This window comes from Oncorhynchus gorbuscha, linkage group LG15 (genome assembly GCF_021184085.1).
Source record: "Oncorhynchus gorbuscha isolate QuinsamMale2020 ecotype Even-year linkage group LG15, OgorEven_v1.0, whole genome shotgun sequence".
NCBI lineage: Eukaryota > Metazoa > Chordata > Actinopteri > Salmoniformes > Salmonidae > Oncorhynchus > Oncorhynchus gorbuscha.
The window spans coordinates 1,306,319-1,324,398 of NC_060187.1; the positions used below are offsets into that span (position 1 = coordinate 1,306,319).

Genomic DNA, 18,080 nt, shown 5'->3' on the forward strand with positions numbered 1-18,080 from the left:
TGCTGTACCCAATCAGAACCCCACATATCGGCCTGTTTTAGTCCACCGTTTGGAAACAATGTAATTGTGAATCCAACGGTCCAGCTTCAAAAGAGGAAATCTGTAATTCCTCAGTGCCACCTAACCGGTGTAACCCCGTGTTTTCTCTTCCAGTACCACAGGTACATAGAGATAGCCATCAAGCAGTGCCGCAGCTCTGGTATCGACTGTAAGATCCACGGCCTGGGCATCGTGGGACGGATCAGAGCAGAGGATGAGGACCTGGCCACCGTGCCGTTCCTGGCTTCAGACAACGAGGAAGAGGATGATGAGAAGACGCCTACTGGGAGGTGAGGAATGATTCTGTTTTTAAAGTAGTGCCACTATCCTAAATCAACCCCTAGACCCTGACCCCATACGCCCTACCCCATACGCCCTACCCCATACGCCCTACCCCATACGCCCTACCCCATACGCCCTACCCCATACGCCCTACCCCATACGCCCTACCCCATACGCCCTAAACCATACGCCCTACCCCATACGCCCTAGACCATACGCCCTAGACCATACGCCCTAAACCATACGCCCTACACCATACGCCCTACCCCATACGCCCTACCCCATACGCCCTAGACCATACGCCCTACCCCATACGCCCTACCCCATACGCCCTACCCCATACCCCCTACCCCATACGCCCTACCCCATACGCCCTACCCCATACGCCCTACCCCATACGCCCTACCCCATACGCTTCTACCCCATACGCCCTACACCATACGCCCTACACCATACGCCCCCTACACCATACGCCCCTACCCCATACGCTTACCCTATACGCCCTACCCCATACGCCCCTACCCCATACGCCCTACCCCATACGCCCTACCCCATACGCTTCTACCCCATACGCCCCTACCCCATACGCCCTACACCATACGCCCTATCCCATACGCCCTACCCCATACGCCCTATTATACGCCCTACATTATACGCCCTAAACCATACGCCCTGACCCCATACGCTTGACCCCATACGCCTTGACCCCATACGCCCTACCCCATACGCCCCCCATACGCCCCTACCCCATACGCCCTACCCCCCATACGCCCTACCCCATACGCCCTACCCCATACGCCCTACCCCCATACGCCCTACCCCATACGCCCTACTACCCCATACGCCCCTACCCCATACGCCCTACCCCATACGCCCCTAAACCATACGCCCCTACCCCATACGCCCTAAACCATACGCCCTACCCCATACGCCCTACCCCATACGCCCTACCCCATACGCCCTACCCCATACGCCCTACCCCATACGCCCTACCCCATACGCCCTACCCCATACGCCCTACCCCATACGCCCTACCCCATACGCCCTACCCCATACGCCCTACCCCATACGCCCTACACCATACGCCCTACACCATACGCCCTACACCATACGCCCTCCCCATACGCCCTACCCCATACGCCCTACCCCATACGCCCTACCCCATACGCCCTACCCCATACGCCCTACCCCATACGCCCTACCCCATACGCCCTACCCCATACGCCCTAAACCATACGCCTAAACCATACGCCCTACCCCATACGCTTTACCCCATACGCCCTAAACCATACGCCCTAAACCATACGCCCTACACCATACGCCCTACACCATACGCCCTACCCCATACGCCCTACACCATACGCCCTACCCCATACGCCCTACCCCATACGCCCTACACCATACGCCCTACCCCATACGCCCTAAACCATACGCCCTACACCATACGCCCTACACCATACGCCCTACACCATACGCCCTACCCCATACGCCCTACACCATACGCCCTACACCATACGCCCTAAACCATACGCCCTAAACCATACGCCCTACACCATACGCCCTACACCATACGCCCTACCCCATACGCCCTACCCCATACGCCCTACCCCATACGCCCTACCCCATACGCCCTACACCATACGCCCTACACCATACGCCCTACACCATACGCCCTAGAACATACGCAATTCGCTCCGAAATCCATTGGGTCCAGGGTATTTACTGCGTAGATGTAATTGGCAACACAATCTCTTCTACAGAGAGTTGTTTGTCTAGTTCAGCAGCTGTCTCAGGTTCAACTGTAGGAACATCTACCTTCTCTAAGGTGTGGAGTCAGGTGGCAGCTGTCTCAGGTTCAACTGTAGGAACATCTACCTTCTCTAAGGTGTGGAGTCAGGTGGCAGCTGTCTCAGGTTCAACTGTAGGAACATCTACCTTCTCTAAGGTGTGGAGTCAGGTGGCAGCTGTCTCAGGTTCAACTGTAGGAACATCTACCTTCTCTAAGGTGTGGAGTCAGGTGGCAGCTGTCTCAGGTTCAACTGTAGGAACATCTGCCTTCTCTAAGGTGTGGAGTCAGGTGGCAGCTGTCTCAGGTTCAACTGTAGGAACATCTACCTTCTCTAAGGTGTGGAGTCAGGTGGCAGCTGTCTCAGGTTCAACTGTAGGAACATCTACCTTCTCTAAGGTGTGGAGTCAGGTGGCAGCTGTCTCAGGTTCAACTGTAGGAACATCTACCTTCTCTAAGGTGTGGAGTCAGGTGGCAGCTGATTTCCAAGTGTATATTTGTCGAGATTTACTATTTAGATTTTCAGCTTGTTGAGGTTAAAGATCAAACACCATCTGAAGAGTGAAACGTTGTTTTAGTAAATCTGAGGAGTGTGAATAACGCTATATTCAAATCCCAGAATGGATTCCCAGAAGTCCCCCTCTGCAATGAACATCGCACTCCCTTCATCTTGGGCGAAATAATTTGGCCCCTTTTTTAAATAAGCCTTCAGTGATTCCCATACTGAGACATTCCAGGGGTTGGATTTACCTCGAGAAACAGCAGCTCAATTTCAGATGATATGAAAGCAACAAGGGTTTCTTCTGATCGCACTAGTGCGTTACGCCACCCAGGGGGATAATTAGGCTGTGTATTTGGTAGAAGTAGTTCCATAGTAAGAGGGGAGGAATGATCCGGAATGACTATAGCTTGGTAACTCCGTGATGAGGGGCAGAAATCTATTGTCTAGGGAAAAGTAGTCTATAGGTGAGAAGGTCTATGAACTGGCGATTAAAAAACAACACTCCCTCGCTGTGGGATTGTGGAAACGCTACGCATCAGATAGGCCTTACAGCGCCTTCGGAAAAGTATTCACACTTTGACCTTTTCCACACTTTGTTACGTTACAGCCTCATTCTAACATGTATTAAATTGTTTTATTCCCTTATCATTCTACACACACTAACCCATAATGACAAAGCAAAAACAGTTTAAAAAAAATTGGGTGTGTGCTCAGGGTCGTTGTAAAGGTGAACCTTCGCCTCAGTCTGAGGTCTGAGTGCTCTGGAGCAGGTTTTCATCAAGGATCTCTGTACTTTGCCTCGATCCTGACTAGTCTCCCAATCCTGCCGCTGAAAAACATCCCATGCAAATGTTTTCCTCTCCTCCGCTTCAAGTGCTGCCATAGAAATAGAATTAGTACAACCGGCGTCCCCATTATAATGGGTGGTCCCCATTCAAGTCAATGATGTCATAATGGGTGGTCCCCATTCAAGTCAATGATGTCATAATGGGTGGTCCCCATTCAAGTCAATGATGTCATAATGGGTGGTCCCCATTCAAGTCAATGATGTCATAATGGGTGGACTGCCGGCCATTGTGAGGAGCAGAGCCGGGAAGTGTAGCTATGTGTTGTGATTTGTTGATTCAACTCAACTTGGATCAATGTATTATAATTGTTGTGCATTTCGAACGGTTATTGCGGTCATTTGGCTGGCCAATTACCGTCATCAAAAAATTAATGACTGTCACAGTCCTCATCAAAGGTTCCCCTCGATTCATGCTGGGCCTGGACCTTTCCCTGTTTATTACCTCTATATTCATGCTGGGCCTGGACCTTTCCCTGTTTATTACCTCTATATTCATGCTGGGCCTGGACCTTTCCCTGTTTATTACCTCTATATTCATGCTGGGCCTGGACCTTTCCCTGTTTATTACCTCTATATTCATGCTGGGTCTGGACCTTTCCGTGTTTATTACCTCTATATTCATGCTGGGCCTTTCCCCTGTTTATTACCTCTATATTCATGCTGGGCCTTTCCCCTGTTTATTACCTATATATTCATGCTGGGCCTTTCCCTGTTTATTACCTATATATTCATGCTGGGCCTTTCCCCTGTTTATTACCTATATATTCATGCTGGGCCTTTCCCTGTTTATTACCTCTATTCATGCTGGGCCTTTCCCCTGTTTATTACCTATATATTCATGCTGGGCCTTTCCCCTGTTTATTACCTATATATTCATGCTGGACCTTTCCCCTGTTTATTACCTATATATTCATGCTGGGCCTTTCCCCTGTTTATTACCTCTATATTCATGCTGGGCCTTTCCCCTGTTTATTACCTCTATATTCATGCTGGGCCTTTCCCCTGTTTATTACCTCTATATTCATGCTGGGCCTTTCCCCTGTTTATTACCTATATATTCATGCTGGGCCTTTTCTCTATTTATTATTACTAAAACCCTTATCTGCACCAATACAGTTGGCTGGTATTTCAGCTCTATTTGATTCATGCTCTGATTCCTTCAGAGCATCTTTGGCCTCTGAGTCAGAGATCATTTTGTTTAGATGTTTAAATCTCCGCTGGGTTCTTTTGACAGATCTGATTCCTCTCTTTCTGTTCTGCTAGTTTGGCCCGTAAGAAGTTGTCCGGTCTGGAGTCGACTGCCACCATCCGCACCAAGGTGTTTGTCTGGGGACTCAATGACAAAGACCAGCTGGGAGGACTGAGGGGGTCCAAGGTACTGCCTGGTCTGCTTTGATTCGCCTAAAGTTCACCTTTTAACTTTAAGGCGCCAAATCTGAGGATCTCTTTTCCAGCCATCTATTTCCTGTGTTTTTGATGGATGCAAAAATCCACTTGTTACTGACAGTTAAATCTCAGTGGATTGATTGCTTTCATTTTAAACTCGTGACTCCTTCATACTCTTGCATGTCGTTTTGTCCTGTTAATGTTACGACTGCGGAAATGTTTGTAATAACCTGTCAAACACACCCCGGGTCATGCTGAAATGGGCTCAGCGGTAACCTGTCAAACACACCCCGGGTCATGGGCTCAGCGGTAACCTGTCAAACACACCCCGGGTCATGGGCTCAGTGGTAATCTGTCAAACACACCCCGGGTCATGGGCTCAGTGGTAACCTGTCAAACACACCCCGGGTCATGGGCTCAGTGGTAACCTGTCAAACACACCCCGGGTCATGGGCTCAGCGGTAACCTGTCAAACACACCCCGGGTCATGGGCTCAGTGGTAATCTGTCAAACACACCCCGGGTCATGGGCTCAGTGGTAACCTGGGTCAAACAAACACCCCGGGTCATGGGCTCAGTGGTAACCAAACACACCCCGGGTCATGGGCTCAGTGGTAACCTGTCAAACACACCCGGGTCATGGGCTCAACCTGTCACACACCCGGGTCATGGGCTCAGTGGTAACCTGTCAAACACACCCCGGGTCAAACACACCCCGGGTCATGGGCTCAGTGGTAACCTGGGGTCATGGGCTCAGCCTGTCAAACACACCCGGGTCATGGGCTCAGTGGTAACCTGTCAAACACACCCCGGGTCATGGGCTCAGTGGTAACCTGTCAAACACACCCCGGGTCATGCTGAAATGGGCTCAGTGGAAACCTGTCAAACACACCCCGGGTCATGGGCTCAGTGGTAACCTGTCAAACACACCCCGGGTCATGGGCTCAGTGGTAACCTGTCAAACACACCCCGGGTCATGGGCTCAGCGGTAACCTGTCAAACACACCCCGGGTCATGGGCTCAGTGGTAACCTGTCAAACACACCCCGGGTCATGGGCTCAGTGGTAACCTGTCAAACACACCCCGGGTCATGCTGAAATGGGCTCAGTGGAAACCTGTCAAACACACCCCGGGTCATGGGCTCAGTGGTAACCTGTCAAACACACCCCGGGTCATGGGCTCAGTGGTAACCTGTCAAACACACCCCGGGTCATGGGCTCAGTGGTAACCTGTCAAACACACCCCGGGTCATGCTGAAATGGGCTCAGTGGAAAGCGTAGGACACTAAAGCTTGGCCTGGGATTGAAGGCGTTGTCTCGACACCGACACCACAAGACGGAGAAGAGAAAAAATCACTTTATTTTGATGGAATTTAAAAAGTTCAATACATTAGAAATGTTTACAAACAAATGAGATGCGCTGAAATGCAAACGACTTCTGAAAAGGAACATTCAGATTCTAGTGATATAATATCTGGCCAACCATGTGACGTGTGATCTAGAGCCAAGCTGTTGATTTTAATATGAAGGTTCCCTGCTATTGACACACATGTTGACTTACACAACAGTAATTTATGAGGCCTTCTAGACCGCACAGGTGACTGCAGGTAGGCCGAGACAAAGAATGTTTTTGGTAGTTGTATCCCTGTCCCATCCATTTATGTTAATGTTTTATATAGTGATCAAAAATGTAAATGCAACCATTTCAAAGATTTACAGTTCATTAGAAGGAAATCTGTCAATTTAAATAAATGAAATAACCCACTGTTCCCAGGCCGTCATTGAAAATAAGAATTTATTCTTAACTGACTTGCCGAGTTAAATAAAGGTTAAAATAAAATAATAAAAAATAAAATAAAACTGTTTTGCGTTTCTTAGAATAGTTTTTACAAAACATCAATAAACTAGATGGGAAATGCTGCAGTTGAATGTTAACAGCTGTCTAATTCTCTGCATGTCGCTGCTCTTCCTACTCAGATCAAGGTCCCGTCCTTCTCTGAAACCCTCTCAGCTCTCAACGTGGTGCAGGTGGCCGGCGGCTCCAAGAGTCTGTTTGCCGGTCAGTAAAGACGCAGACAAAGAACAGTTGGAAGACATGAGAGGGCAATGCCTGCTGTATGAGAGGACAATGCCTGCTGTATGAGAGGGCAATGCCTGCTGAATGAGAGGACAGCTGTATGAGAGGGCAATGCCTGCTGTATGAGAGGGCAATGCCTGCTGTATGAGAGGACAATGCGAAAGGTGTTCCTTCAGAAACTATGTGTGTGTGTGTGTATGTGTGTTACCTGTAATGTTCCAGTGACGGCCGAGGGGAAGGTGTGTGTGTGTGTGTGTGTGTGTGTGTGTGTGTGTGTGTGTGTGTGTGTGTGTGTGTGTGTGTGTGTGTGTGTGTGTGTGTGTGTGTGTGTGTGTGTGTGTGTGTGTGTGTGTGTGTGTGTGTGACTGACCTACCTGTGTTGTTCCAGTGACGGCCGAGGGGAAGGTGTGTGTGTGTGACTGACCTACCTGTGTTGTTCCAGTGACGGCCGAGGGGAAGGTTTATTCGTGTGGGGAGGCCACTAACGGGCGTCTGGGCCTGGGTCTGTCCAGCGGTACCATCCCTATCCCCCGCCAGATCACTGCTCTCAGTAACTACGTAGTGAAGAAGGTTGCGGTGCATTCTGGGGGACGCCACGCCATGGCCCTCACCGTAGATGGGAAGGTGTTCTCCTGGGGAGAGGGAGACGACGGGAAACTGGGGCACTTCAGCAGGATGTAAGTTATATATATTATGTGTCCCAAATGGCACCCTATTCCCTACATAGTGCACTACTTTTGACCTCTTTTGACCTCTAACCTCGAAGTCCTCTAATCATCACACACTACACTACACTGAGACTTTCATTCTACTGTGTACACTACACTGAGACTTTCATTCTACTGTGTACACTACACTGAGACTTTCATTCTACTGTGTACACTACACTGAGACTTTCATTCTACTGTGTACACTACACTGAGACTTTCATTCTACTGTGTACACTACACTGAGACTTTCATTCTACTGTGTACACTACACTGAGACTTTCATTCTACTGTGTACACTACACTGAGACTTTCATTCTACTGTGTACACTACACTGAGACTTTCATTCTACTGTGTACACTACACTGAGACTTTCATTCTACTGTGTACACTACACTGAGACTTTCATTCCACTGTGTACACTACACTGAGACTTTCATTCTACTGTGTACACTACACTGAGACTTTCATTCTACTGTGTACACTACACTGAGACTTTCATTCTACTGTGTACACTACACTGTTCACATGACAACTGAATGTTCATTTTTATTAACTTATGGTTTTGAGGCACTAAATGTCCTTTATTCAGAAGATGTAGAGTATATAGAAAACCACAGCACATCGATACCAATCTCTTTTTAAATGCATCTCTTCCTCCCTGAAGGAACTGTGACAAGCCGCGCCTCATCGAGGCCCTGAAGACCAAGAGGATCCGGGACATCGCCTGCGGCTCGTCCCACAGTGCTGCCATCACCTCCAGTGGAGAACTGTACAGCTGGGGCCTGGGGGAGTACGGACGGCTGGGACACGGAGACAACACCACTCAGCTACGACCCAAACTGGTACGTAGTAGAGACAACACTACACAGCTACGACCCAAACTGGTACTTAGTAGAGACAACACCACACGGCTACGACCCAAACTGGTACGTAGTAGAGACAACACTACACAGCTACGACCCAAACTGGTACTTAGTAGAGACAACACCACTCGGCTACGACCCAAACTGGTACGTAGTAGAGACAACACCACACGGCTACGACCCAAACTGGTACTTAGTAGAGACAACACCACTCAGCTACGACCCAAACTGGTAATAATAATAATAATATATGCCATTTAGCAGACGCTTTTATCCAAACTGGTACGTAGTAGAGACAACACCACGCAGCTACGACCCAAACTGGTACTTAGTAGAGACAACACCACGCAGCTACGACCCAAACTGGTACGTAGTAGAGACCACACCACACAGCTACGACCCAAACTGGTACGTAGTAGAGACAACACCACGCAGCTACGACCCAAACTGGTACTTAGTAGAGACAACACCACACAGCTACGACCCAAACTGGTACGTAGTAGAGACAACACCACTCAGCTACGACCCAAACTGGTACGTAGTAGAGACCACACCACACAGCTACGACCCAAACTGGTGCGTAGTAGAGACCACACCACAGCTACGACCCAAACTGTCAGTAGAGACAACACCACTCAGCTACGATCAAACTGGTCAGTAGAGACCACACCACACAGCTACGACCCAAACTGGTACTTAGTAGAGACAACACCACTCAGCTACGACCCAAACTGGTACTTAGTAGAGACAACACCACGCAGCTACAACCCAAACTGGTACCTAGTAGAGACAACACCACACAGCTACAACTGGTACATAGTAGAGACAACACCACACAGCTACAACCCAAACTGGTACGTAGTAGAGACAACACCACACAGCTACAACCCAAACTGGTACTTAGTAGAGACAACACCACGCAGCTACAACCCAAACTGGTACTTAGTAGAGACAACACCACACAGCTACGACCCAAACTGGTACGTAGTAGAGACCACACCACACAGCTACAACTGGTACATAGTAGAGACAACACCACACAGCTACAACTGGTACATAGTAGAGACAACACCACACAGCTACAACTGGTACATAGTAGAGACCACACCACACAGCTACAACTGGTACTTAGTAGAGACAACACCACACAGCTACGACCCAAACTGGTGCGTAGTAGAGACAACACCACACAGCTACAACTGGTACATAGTAGAGACAACACCACACAGCTACAACTGGTACATAGTAGCACTACCTCTCTGTGGATACGCTACTAGAATAATGTACTAGAATAATGTACTATACATATAGTTATCTGAGAGTCTTCTGATAAATCAAATCACATTTATTGATATAGCCATTCTTACATCAGCTGATATCTCAAAGTGCTGTTCAGAAACCCAGCCTAAAACCCCCTAACAGCAAGCAATGCAGGTGTAGAAGCACGGTGGCTCGGAAAAACTCCCTAGAAAGGCCAAAACCTAGGAAGAAACCTAGAGAGGAACCGGGCTATGTGGGGTGGCCAGTCCTCTTCTGGCTGTGCCGGGTGGAGATTATAACAGAACATGACCAAGATGTTCAAATGTTCATAAATGACCAGCAGGGTCAGATAATAATAATCACAGTGGTTGTCGAGGGTGCAAGAGGTCAGCACCTCAGGAGTAAATGTCAGCTGGCTTTTCATAGCCGATCATTCAGAGTATCTCTACCGCTCCTGCTGTCTCTAGAGAGTTGTAAACAGCAGGTCTTGGACAGGTAGCACGTCCGGTGAACAGGTAGCAGGTCTGGGACAGGTAGCAGGTCTGGGACAGGTAGCAGGTCTGGGACAGGTAGCAGGTCTGGGACAGGTAGCAGGTCTGGGACAGGTAGCAGGTCTGGGACAGGTAGCAGGTCTGGGACAGGTAGCAGGTCTGGGACAGGTAGCAGGTCTGGGACAGGTAGCAGGTCTGGGACAGGTAGCAGGTCTGGGACAGGTAGCAGGTCTGGGACAGGTAGCAGGTCTGGGACAGGTAGCAGGTCCGGTGAACAGGTAGCAGGTCTGGGACAGGTAGCATGTCCGGTGAACAGGTAGCAGGTCTGGGACAGGTAGCATGTCCAGTGAACAGGTAGCAGGTCTGGGACAGGTAGCAGGTCTGGGACAGGTAGCAGGTCTGGGACAGGTAGCATGTCCGGTGAACAGGTAGCATGTCCGGGACAGGTAGCATGTCCAGTGAACAGGTAGCAGGTCTGGGACAGGTAGCAGGTCTGGGACAGGTAGCAGGTCTGGGACAGGTAGCACGTCCGGTGAACAGGTCAGGGTTCCATAGCCGCAAGCAGAACATTATAATAAAGGTGGTTTTCTGAGACTCCTGATACTATAATGTGGTTTTTCTGAGACTCCTGATACTATAATGTGGTTTTTCTGAGTCTCCTGATACTATAATGTGGTTTTAGATTGGCTATAGAACTGTTAAACTGTTAAAGTTGTGTATCTGATTTGTCTGTGTTTGATACAGGTGAAGGTGCTTCTGGGTCATCGTGTGGTCCAGGTGGCTTGTGGGAGTAGAGATGCTCAAACTCTAGCCCTGACAGATGAAGGTACTTGCGTGTGTGTATTTGTGCTGTGTTGGAATAGATAGCCATGTGTCGTTACACTGCAGTGCTCTGAGATCTCTTCTTCTCTCCTCAGGTCTGGTGTTCTCCTGGGGCGATGGGGACTTTGGGAAGCTGGGTCGTGGGGGCAGCGAGGGCTGTAATATCCCTCAGAACATTGAGAGGCTGAATGGGCAGGGAGTCTGTCAGATAGAGTGTGGGGCTCAGTTCTCCCTGGCTCTCACCAAGTCTGGAGTGGTCTGGACATGGTAAGATCCAATTGTATTAGTCACAGACACATATTTTGCAGACCTTATTGCTGGTGTAGCGAAATTGACGTGGACAGCTGAGTAGGATTACGAAACATCCTGAAAACATAAAAAAAAATCCCTGGTTTTTCATACATCCCAGTTGGAGAATTTCTGGAATTAGAAGTGAATAAGCTGGGAATCCTTTAACCTGGAACTGGGATTTCTAAAGGAAAGTTTCAGGACTTTTACAAGCCTACAGCTGATGACATAAGCTGTGTTCGAATACCTCTTCTACATACTTAATGAGTATATGCTATTAGTATATATTATATATATTATTATATAGTACTATTAGTTCATTTCAGTATACTGTAAACGAAAGGTATCCTTTCAGCAGAGTGTACTAGCACTTCGCCTGTCTACTGGAAGTTGATACTGTTGCTATGCAACTTATTGCTAGCTTGTAATACTACAAATTGCTCCAGAGTGGAACAGCAGTCAGCAGTTCACACACCAACTAGACTACAGGGAAGACAGTCAGCAGTTCACACACCAACTAGACTACAGGGAAGACAGTCAGCAGTTCACACACCAACAAGATTTTATTGAGTTACTGGGTTGAAATAAATAAATTAGGCCCTAATCTATGGATTTCACATGACTGGGAAGACAGATATGCATCTGTTGGTCACCGATGCCTAAAAAATAATTGGGCCTCTGTGCATTCAAATTTCCATCAATAAAATGCAATTGTATTCAGCCCACCATGGGGGCTCTCTGTTCACAATGTTGACATCAGTAAACACCATACCATAACCCCCCCACCATGGGGCCCTCTGTTCACAACGTTGACATCAGTAAACACCATACCATAACCCCCACCACCATGGGGCCCTCTGTTCACAACGTTGACATCAGTAAACACCATACCATAACCCCCCACCATGGGGCTCTCTGTTCACAACGTTGACATCAGTAAACACCATACCATAACCCCCCCACCATGGGGCCCTCTGTTCACAACGTTGACATCAGTAAACACCATACCATAACCCCACCATGGGGCCCTCTGTTCACAACGTTGACATCAGTAAACACCATACCATAACCCCCCCACCATGGGGCACTCTGTTCACAACGTTGACATCAGTAAACACCATACCATAACCCCCCATGGGGGGCTCTCTGTTCACAACGTTGACATCAGTAAACACCATACCATAACCCCCCCATCCCCCACCAGGGGGCTCTCTGTTCACAACATTGACATCAGTAAACACCATACCATAACCCCCTCCCCCACCAGGGGGCTCTCTGTTCACAACGTTGACATCAGTAAACACCATACCATAACCCCCCACCGCCACCATGGGGCACTCTGTTCACAACCCCCCCACCTCCACCATGGGGCACTCTGTTCACAACCCCCCCACCTCCACCATGGGGCCCTGTGTTCACAACGTTGACATCAGCAAACCGCTCGCCCATACGACGCCATACACATGTTCTGAGGCTGTGAGGCCGGTTGGATGTACTGCTACATTCTCTGAAACAACGTAGAGAAATTAACATGGATTTCTCTGGCAGCAGCTCTGGTGAACATTCCTGCAGTCAGCATGCCAATTGCACGTTCCCTCAAAACTTGAGACATCTGTGGCATTGTGTTGTGTGACAAAACTGCACATTTTAGAGAGTGGCATTTTATTGTCCCCCAGCACAAGGTGCACCTGTGTAATGATCATGCTGTTTAATCAGCTTCTTGATATGCCACACCTGTCAGATGGATGGATTAACTTGGTAAAGGAGAAATGCTCACTAACAGGGATGTAAACTAATGTGTACGCAACATTTTAGAGAAATGTGTTTTTTGTGCGTTTGTAACATTTCTGCTCATAAACTTGGGACCAACACTTTACATGTTGTGTTTATATATTCTGTTCAGTGTAAAATAACGTATAATAATCGGTAGCAGATCATTCTGTTCTGATTACAGATTTGAATAGCAGAGAAGGACAGGAAGATGTCCTAACCTCTACCCTTTCCTCTTAGTTATTGGGAAAGTGGTCAATGTAGCTGATTTGTTTCTAAAGTGACTTTGTTTACAGTGAATAGAATGTTGGGAGAGATGATGGCACTCTGGAACCTTTTAGAATGCAGAGGAAATCCCATGAAAGCGGATGGAGGACGAAAAGTAGACAATATATCCAAAAGTCGTAATTCACACACTTTCAAAGTTCGAAGGGTGTTTTTATCTTAAATGGTGTAAGAGGAGTAACGTTGTAAAGAACAATAATAACAACTATAAATCCAAATTAATTCATACATTATCTCCAGTGTGGCTGCTGTCGCAAGCTCCACTACTAAGTGCTGTAGCTTTCGCACATTAACAGCGCAGTCCCCTGAACAAGGGTAGGTGGTTACATTTCAAATCAAATCTTAATTTTTGCGAACTGTTTGTCCCTCAAACTCAAATCTGGACCTCAAAGCCAGTGGACACAATGAATTATCAGGTACAAGAGAGAAGCAGCAGGGTCTGGCCCTGGTAGGGCCCTGGTTTATGTGATGTTCTACCCAGGGATGAAGGTGAATAACTGTCTGTTCCTCAACCAGGGGTAAAGGGGACTACTTCCGTCTGGGCCACGGGACTGACGTCCATGTGCGTAAGCCTCAGATGGTGGAGGGGCTGAGGGGGAAGAAGATCATCCACGTGGCCGTGGGGGCGCTGCACTGCCTGGCTGTCACCGAGACTGGACAGGTGGGTACTGGCCTCCACGCCTCCGAGCTGTTCACAGACTAGTTGGGAAGACGCTAGGGCTCCTCCACATCAGACACCAGGCTAGGCCTCTTCCACATCAGATACCAGGCTAGGCCTCTTCCACATCAGACACCAGGCTAGGCCTCTTCCACATCAGACACCAGGCTAGGCCTCTTCCACATCAAACACCAGGCTAGGCCTCTTCCACATCAGATACCAGGCTAGGCCTCTTCCACATCAGACACCAGGCTAGGCCTCTTCCACATCAGACACCAGGCTAGGCCTCTTCCACATCAGACACCAGGCTAGGCCTCTTCCACATCAGACACCAGGCTAGGCTTCTTCCACATCAGACACCAGGCTAGGCCTCTTCCACATCAAACACCAGGCTAGGCCTCTTCCACATCAGATACCAGGCTAGGCCTCTTCCACATCAGACACCAGGCTAGGCCTCTTCCACATCAGACACCAGGCTAGGCCTCTTCCACATCAGACACCAGGCTAGGCCTCTTCCACATCAGACACCAGGCTAGGCCTCTTCCACATCAGACACCAGGCTCCTCTTCCACATCAGACACCAGGCTAGGCCTCTTCCACATCAGACACCAGGCTAGGCCTCTTCCACATCAGACACCAGGCTAGGCCTCTTCCACATCAGACACCAGGCTAGGCCTCTTCCACTACAGACACCAGGCTAGGCCTCTTCCACATCAGACACCAGGCTAGGCCTCTTCCACATCAGACACCAGGCTAGGCCTCTTCCACATCAGACACCAGGCTAGGCCTCTTCCACATCAGACACCAGGCTAGGCCTCTTCCACATCAGATACCAGGCTAGGCCTCTTCCACATCAGACACCAGGCTAGGCCTCTTCCACATCAGACACCAGGCTAGGCCTCTTCCACATCAAACACCAGGCTAGGCCTCTTCCACATCAGATACCAGGCTAGGCCTCTTCCACATCAGACACCAGGCTAGGCCTCTTCCACATCAGACACCAGGCTAGGCCTCTTCCACATCAGACACCAGGCTAGGCCTCTTCCACATCAGACACCAGGCTAGGCCTCTTCCACATCACACACCAGGCTAGGCCTCTTCCACATCACACACCAGGCTAGGCCTCCTCCACATCAGCGGCCACTCGATAAATGGCTAAGTGTTCGGTTTCACATTCAGCTATAGAGATGTGAGAGAGAGGGAGACAGAGGTGTGTTAGTATCTGTAAGTGTATCTGTACTGTTCCACCAGGTGTTTGCGTGGGGGGACAACGACCATGGCCAGCAGGGTAACGGGACCACCACAGTGAACAGGAAGCCCACCCTGGTTCAGGGTCTAGAGGGACAGAAGATCACCCGTGTTGCCTGTGGCTCCTCCCACAGCGTCGCCTGGACCACCGTAGATGTCACCACCCCCTCTGTCCATGAGCCTGTCCTCTTCCAGACCGCCAGGGACTCTCTGGGGGCATCATACTTAGGTAACCTAACCCTAACCTCTCTACAGCTAGTAACCCTAACCCTAACCTCTCTACAGCTAGTAACCCTAACCCTAACCTCTCTACAGCTAGTAACCCTAACCCTAACCTCTCTACAGCTAGTAACCCTAACCCTAACCTCTCTACAGCTAGTAACCCTAACCCTAACCTCTCTACAGCTAGTAACCCTAACCTCTCTACAGCTAGTAACCCTAACCTCTCTACAGCTAGTAACCCTAACCCTAACCTCTATACAGCTAGTAACCCTAACCCTAACCTCTATACAGCTAGTAACCCTAACCCTAACCTCTATACAGCTAGTAACCCTAACCCTAACCTCTATACAGCTAGTAACCCTAACCCTAACCTCTATACAGCTAGTAACCCTAACCTCTCTACAGCTAGTAACCCTAACCTCTATACAGCTAGTAACCCTAACCCTAACCTCTCTACAGCTAGTAACCCTAACCCTAACCTCTATACAGCTAGTAACCCTAACCCTAACCTCTATACAGCTAGTAACCCTAACCCTAACCTCTATACAGCTAGTAACCCTATCCTTCCTCATACCTAGGTTACCTAATCTCTCTACAGCTAGTAACCCTAACCCTCCTCATACCTAGGTTACCTGACCTCTCTACAGCTAGTAACCCTAACCTCTATACAGCTAGTAACCCTAACCCTAACCTCTATACAGCTAGTAACCCTAACCCTAACCTCTATACAGCTAGTAACCCTAACCCTAACCTCTATACAGCTAGTAACCCTAACCTTCCTCATACCTAGGTTACCTGACCTCTCTACAGCTAGTAACCCTAACCTTCCTCATACCTAGGTTACCTAATCTCTATACAGCTAGTAACCCTAACCCTAACCTCTCTACAGCTAGTAACCCTAACCCTAACCTCTCTACAGCTAGTAACCCTAACCTCTCTACAGCTAGTAACCCTAACCTCTATACAGCTAGTAACCCTAACCCTAACCTCTATACAGCTAGTAACCCTAACCCTAACCTCTATACAGCTAGTAACCCTAACCCTAACCTCTATACAGCTAATAACCCTAACCTATATACAGCTAGTAACCCTAACCCTAACCTCTATACAGCTAGTAACCCTAACCCTAACCTCTATACAGCTAGTAACCCTAACCCTAACCTCTATACAGCTAGTAACCCTAACCCTAACCTCTCTACAGCTAGTAACCCTAACCTCTATACAGCTAGTAACCCTAACCTCTATACAGCTAGTAACCCTAACCCTAATCTCTCTACAGCTAGTAACCCTAACCCTCCTCATACCTAGGTTACCTAATCTCTCTACAGCTAGTAACCCTAACCCTCCTCATACCTAGGTTACCTAATCTCTCTACAGCTAGTAACCCTAACCCTCCTCATACCTAGGTTACCTAATCTCTCTACAGCTAGTAACCCTAACCCTCCTCATACCTAGGTTACCTAATCTCTCTACAGCTAGTAACCCTAACCCTCCTCATACCTAGGTTACCTGACCTCTCTACAGCTAGTAACCCTAACCCTCCTCATACCTAGGTTACCTAATCTCTCTACAGCTAGTAACCCTAACCCTCCTCATACCTAGGTTACCTAATCTCTCTACAGCTAGTAACCCTAACCTCTCTACAGCTAGTAACCCTAACCCTCCTCATACCTAGGTTACCTAACCTCTCTACAGCTAGTAACCCTAACCCTCCTCATACCTAGGTTACCTGACCTCTCTACAGCTAGTAACCCTAACCCTCCTCATACCTAGGTTACCTAACCTCTCTACAGCTAGTAACCCTAACCCTCCTCATACCTAGGTTACCTAATCTCTCTACAGCTAGTAACCCTAACCCTCCTCATACCTAGGTAACTGTATAATTTAATATACTTTTAAAGAAGACTTATAGCATGAAAATCACGAGGAAAGTAGGAGGTGATGTGTCAATAAAATAATGTCTTTTTAAAATCCAGCACAAACATATCAACATCAACCTTTATTAAACTCGGCAAGTCAGTTAAGAACAAATTCTTATTTTCAATGACGGCCTAGGAACACATCAGCAAGCGGCCACTCAGTGTTCGGTTTCAGATTCAGCTATAACTCAGGGGCAGAACGACAGATTTGTACCTTGTCAGCTCGGAGACACCTGAAACCCCACCTCTTTAAGGAATACCTAGGATAGGATAAGTAATCCCCCCCCCCCTTTAAGATTTAGATGCACTATTGTAAACTGACTGTTCCACTGGATGTCATAAGGTGAATGCACCAATTTGTAAGTCGCTCTGGATAAGAGCGTCTGCTAAATGACTTAAATGTAATGTAAATGTAATGTAAATGGATATGAACTTGCAACCTTTCGGTTACTAGTCCAATGCTCTAACCACTAGGCTACCTGCCGCCCCAGTGATATGCTTCAGAAAAAATACAATACAAATTAATAACCCCCACAAATAATATAATTTCAATGTATTATTTTAACAAACACACACAAATATTCATAAACATCACAATGACCCAATAACCTTATTTAACATTTTGT

The 18,080-nt window shown here is 48.2% G+C and overlaps 1 protein-coding gene across 1 annotated transcript in view; it reads left to right on the forward strand.

The window, feature by feature from the left end:
- herc2 (HECT and RLD domain containing E3 ubiquitin protein ligase 2) overlaps positions 1-18,080 on the forward strand; it is a gene marked incomplete in the record, with an annotated part of 175,944 nt that overhangs the window by 126,713 nt on the left and 31,151 nt on the right. The window contains 9 exon segments of the mRNA XM_046299907.1: positions 154-329; positions 4,720-4,831; positions 6,818-6,899; positions 7,360-7,594; positions 8,293-8,470; positions 10,987-11,068; positions 11,160-11,331; positions 13,924-14,068; positions 15,317-15,542. Of these exon segments, the coding sequence (XP_046155863.1) occupies positions 154-329; positions 4,720-4,831; positions 6,818-6,899; positions 7,360-7,594; positions 8,293-8,470; positions 10,987-11,068; positions 11,160-11,331; positions 13,924-14,068; positions 15,317-15,542 (1,408 nt within the window).